This window comes from Apodemus sylvaticus, chromosome X (genome assembly GCF_947179515.1).
Source record: "Apodemus sylvaticus chromosome X, mApoSyl1.1, whole genome shotgun sequence".
Lineage (NCBI taxonomy): Eukaryota > Metazoa > Chordata > Mammalia > Rodentia > Muridae > Apodemus > Apodemus sylvaticus.
Window position 1 is genome coordinate 19,690,353 of NC_067495.1, and position 4,378 is coordinate 19,694,730.

At 41.7% G+C, this 4,378-nt stretch overlaps 1 protein-coding gene and 1 pseudogene across 1 annotated transcript; both read left to right on the forward strand.

The window, feature by feature from the left end:
* Nucleotides 1–409: 409 nt before the first annotated feature.
* Cldn34 (claudin 34) lies at nucleotides 410–1,045 on the forward strand. The gene has a single exon (XM_052170566.1). The coding sequence runs from the start codon at nucleotides 410–412 to the stop codon at nucleotides 1,043–1,045; it is 636 nt and encodes a 211-aa protein (XP_052026526.1).
* Nucleotides 1,046–2,298: 1,253 nt separating this feature from the next.
* LOC127675576 (ras-related protein Rab-7a-like) lies at nucleotides 2,299–2,884 on the forward strand (annotated as a pseudogene).
* The last annotated feature ends 1,494 nt before the right edge of the window (nucleotides 2,885–4,378 follow it).

Here is a 4,378-nt window from a genome sequence, read left to right on the forward strand (position 1 = left end):
TATATTAGGTGTTTTTTTAATACAGGGTCTCACTATGAAGCCTTGGCTGGCCTGGAACTTAAAACATAGGTTATACTGGTCCTGACACTCCCCAATATTACAAATTGGTAATCATCTTTGTGGCTGAATATTTGAATTCAAACCCCATTGTCTATCTGAACCAACATCCAGAAATGGAACTGTTAGAATTCATTTTCAAGCCATAGTAAATATTCCTAGAAGGATCTTCTTATAATTTGCTCAGGCCACATTCCCAATAGCAATTTCCAGAACAAAGGCCCATTTTCTCAAACATAAATACTTATTCCTTCCTGTTACTAGTCACCTAACTGACAGTGCCCCAGGCTTGAGGAGCCTGTCTTTATTTTATCTTGTATTTCTTTGCAGTTATCCAGTGCTCACTGTCATCATGATATTGTTCAACAGAGGTTCCAGTCGCCAGGTAGGAGGTTTTGCTCTATCCACCATGGCATGGATTCTTTGCATCACCTCCATGGGCCTCCCACAATGGCGAGTGTGGTACTCGAAGGAACCTGTGATCTCTTACCCTAGTGTGGCCTTTGTGGGAGTGTGGAAAGCCTGCATCTACCACCATGACAACTTCAGCAATATTAGAGTGTGTTACCGATACAGCTACCATGACACCTTCATTCCTTTGGATATTCGTGTTTCTCAGTGCCTGATGTTGACTACCAGCATTTTCTGGCTGATTGGAAAAGTGGCCACTGTTTTTGCTCTTAGAAATGTGTACACGGGAAGACAAGAGGAGAGTGAAACCTACAATGCCTTTGGTCTTTCAGCGATTCTGAACATCATTGCTAGTAGCTTTGTCTTCCTTGTTGTTTTGTGCAATTATTTCTCCATCATAAACAAGGAGGGGATTGCTTTTCCACCATCTTTCCATATGCCCGTTTACCCACATATTCAGCAGATTGGCATTGCCATGGTAGTGGCATTTCTAGCAGCCATCCTGTTCTTGTGCAGTGGTGTGATTTTCATCTCTTACACATTTCCCTTAAACATACAAGTCCTTCCTAATATCTGAAAGTGAATGTGTATCACCTTGAAAAAAATCCAAAACTTCATGTTGTTACAAGGATTTTTGAGATGTCTATCTCAAAACCAAGGACTCAACAATATAAATGGCCTGTGACAGAAAATGGCCAAATGCCTTTTTATTATCTTTTCTGTCTCATTTGTTTTACTACTTCAATGGTCAGATTATGGACTTATATTAAAATAAACTTACCCACTTGTCAATTGATCTTTATGAAATTTCAGTTTTGATTGATGTCAGTGAAGGAAAATAATTAATAAACCCAGTATATATGAAAATGAATGTCAAAGCACATTAATCTTTCATATTGCCCTCTGATTTCAAGTCTAAAAACAAAAGCTGACATATTTACCATGTCATAATAATAGCATCTCTGCCATATGAAGTTTCTAAAATGTATTCAAGTTGACAGATCAGTGTTATAAACATCCCGTGGATATTATGAAACTCAATAGTCTGAAGACGTCTATATTTCCTTTAATAAGCAATCATTTCCTATCTCTGTGTCTGACCTAATAGCTCTTGAGACTATCATACAAAATTTTTTGACTCATGCTAGCAGGCTAACTAGGTAACTCAAAACCAAGAATATCATCTGATAACTTGTGAAATCTATAGCAGAGATTTCCCCCCACTTTGTTGTAATTCAACTACCTTATATTCACACCAGTGCATTAAAAGATGCCTTGGATTATGACTTCATTTTGTTCCTTAACCATAAAAGCTTCATGAGTAACTACTAAAACTTTATATATGATAAACAAATATCCTTTCCCTCATTCATTTCTTGTTCTACATTGTTGCCTTATTTCTCTCCTAGATAGGGATATCATGTCTAAAGTTCAGTCCCATTTAAGTCTCATTGATAATCCTTATGGCATTCTCTTCCTTCAGTGCTCTATCCTGTAATGGTCTAGAGTTGACTTGAGCCTCAGACAACATCATAGTCTGTGCACAGACCCATACATCATCCAAAAATTCTACCTAAATTCTAGAGTTCTTCCATTTCTGAGCACTCATTAACAGCCATTTCTGTCACAATTTCTAGTAAGGACCCTATTAAGTTTCCCTGAATTCCCCAAATACCCTTAAACTCCCAGAGAATTAAAAGACTAATGGGGTGGCACTGGCTATTGTTGTTGGGACTGGGAAGCTCCAAGGAGCCTACTGGAACTGGAGTTGGACTTCTGTGTCTCTGCTTGCTGTTGTGTCTCCTCCTCCGTGGACCCCACACTTAAAGGATGACCTCTAGGAAGAAAGTGCTGCTGAAGGGCATCATCCTGGAAGATTATGGTATTGGAAAGGTATATCTCATGAACCAGTATGTGAATAAGCTCAGTAGCCAGTACAAAGCCATATACTTTCTCATCAAGAAGGTGATGGTGGACTACATAATTGTCACCATGCAGATCTGGGGCACAGCTGGTCAAAAACCAGTTCCAGTTTCTTGGTGTGGCCTTCTATAGAAGTTCAGATTATTGCACTCTGGTGTTTGATGTGACTGCCCCCAACACATTCACAGCTCTTGACAGCTAGAGAGACAAGCTTCTTATTTAGGCCAGCCCCTGGGATCTCTTGTTGTGTTGGGAAACAAGATTGGCCTCAAAGACAAGGTGAGTGGCCACAAAAAACAAACAACATTCAGTGCTTCAAGACCAGTGCCAAGGAGTCTATCAATAGGAGCAGGCCTTTCAGACGATTACTCAGAATACCCTTAAGCAGAAATCAGAAATGGAGCTGTACAGTGAAGTCACTGAACCCATCAAGCTGGACAAGAATAACCCAGCCAAGGCCTCTGAGAAGCTGAAGTTGTTGAAGGGTCAGTGAGCACAGAGCATACAGTTTTTACAGACCAAGAACATGCACCTAGGCCTTCAATATGCATTCCTCATGCTCCAAACAGACCATCCAGCTGCCAAAAGAAACTCCTCCAAACACATACACACACACACACACACACACACACACACAGAGAGAGAGAGAGAGAGAGAGAGAGAGAGAGAGAGAGAGAGAGAGAGAGAGAGAAAGAGAGAGAGAGAGAGAGAGAGAGAGAGAGAGAGAGAGAGAGAGAGAGAGAGAGAGAATACCAACTTGTGTCTGTCAGGGCTCCCGGGGCAGCTGTTCACCATGAATCCTCTGTATGGCATATGATGGAGACCCTGGTCACTCTGAGGTGCAGTGGGCATGGAAAGATTATTCTTTTGTCCACTGGAGAGTGAGAGAACTGTTTACAGTTCATATGTATTTAATTATCTGATTTTTGAACAGTCTTGTGTTTTATTTACCTCTACCCATCCTTGAAGATCCTGTGGGAAGGCTGGTGCCCATGCTCCATTCTGAACAGGATGTTTGGTATGTATCTGTTAATACTTGTAACTTTTAACTAATCAGAACTTTTTTTTTAACAGCATCCATTTATTATGTAATATTTCTTTTTTAAATAAATTTTTGATTGAATATATTCTTTATTTACATTTCAAATGCTAAAACCTTTCCCAGTTTCCCCCCTCCCCCAAGACCCCCAACCTCTCCTCTCACCCCCTGCTTCCAAGTATATGCCCCTCCACCTGACCCACTCCCACCTACCCCCCCTTGATTTCTCTGTGCTGGGGCATCTATTGAGCCTTCACAGGACCAAGGACCCCTCCTCCCATTGATGCCCAACAAGGCATTCCTCTGCCACACTTTTGGCTAGAACCATGTGTACCCCCTTGGTTCATGGTTTAGTCCCTGGGAGTCCTGGGGCATCTGGGTGGCCGACATTGTTGTTCTTCCCATGGGGTTGAAAACCCCTTCAGCTCCTCCAGTCCGTGCTCCAACTCCTCCACTGGGGACCCCACGCTCAGTCCAATGGTTAGCTGCTAGTATCTGCCTCTGTATCTGTAAGGCTCTGGCAGGGTTCCTCCAGAGACAACCATACCAGGCTCCTTTTGATATGCACTTCTTTTTGTCCATTATAGTGTCGGGTTTGGAGAAAGTTTATAGGATGAATCCCCAGGTAGGGCAGTCTCTGGGTGGCCTTTACTTCAGTCTCTGCTCCACACTGTCTCCATAATTGCCCTGTGAGTATTTTGTTCCCTTTCTCAGAGGAACCAAGGCACCCCACTTCAGTCTTCCTTCGTCTTGAGCTTCCTGTGGTCTGTGAATTGTAACTTATTTATTTTGAGCTTTTGGGATAATATCCTCTTATTAGTGAGTACATACCCATGTGTGTTCTTTTGTGATTGGGTTACCTTACTCAGGATGATACTTTCTAGTTCCATCCATTTGCCTAAGAATTTCATGAATTCATTGCTTTGAATAGCAAAATAGTACTCCATT

Bases quoted from the DNA above. Each gene is read 5' to 3' on its own strand.
- Cldn34 (XM_052170566.1), top strand. From the start codon at position 410: ATGATATTGTTCAACAGAGGTTCCAGTCGCCAGGTAGGAGGTTTTGCT.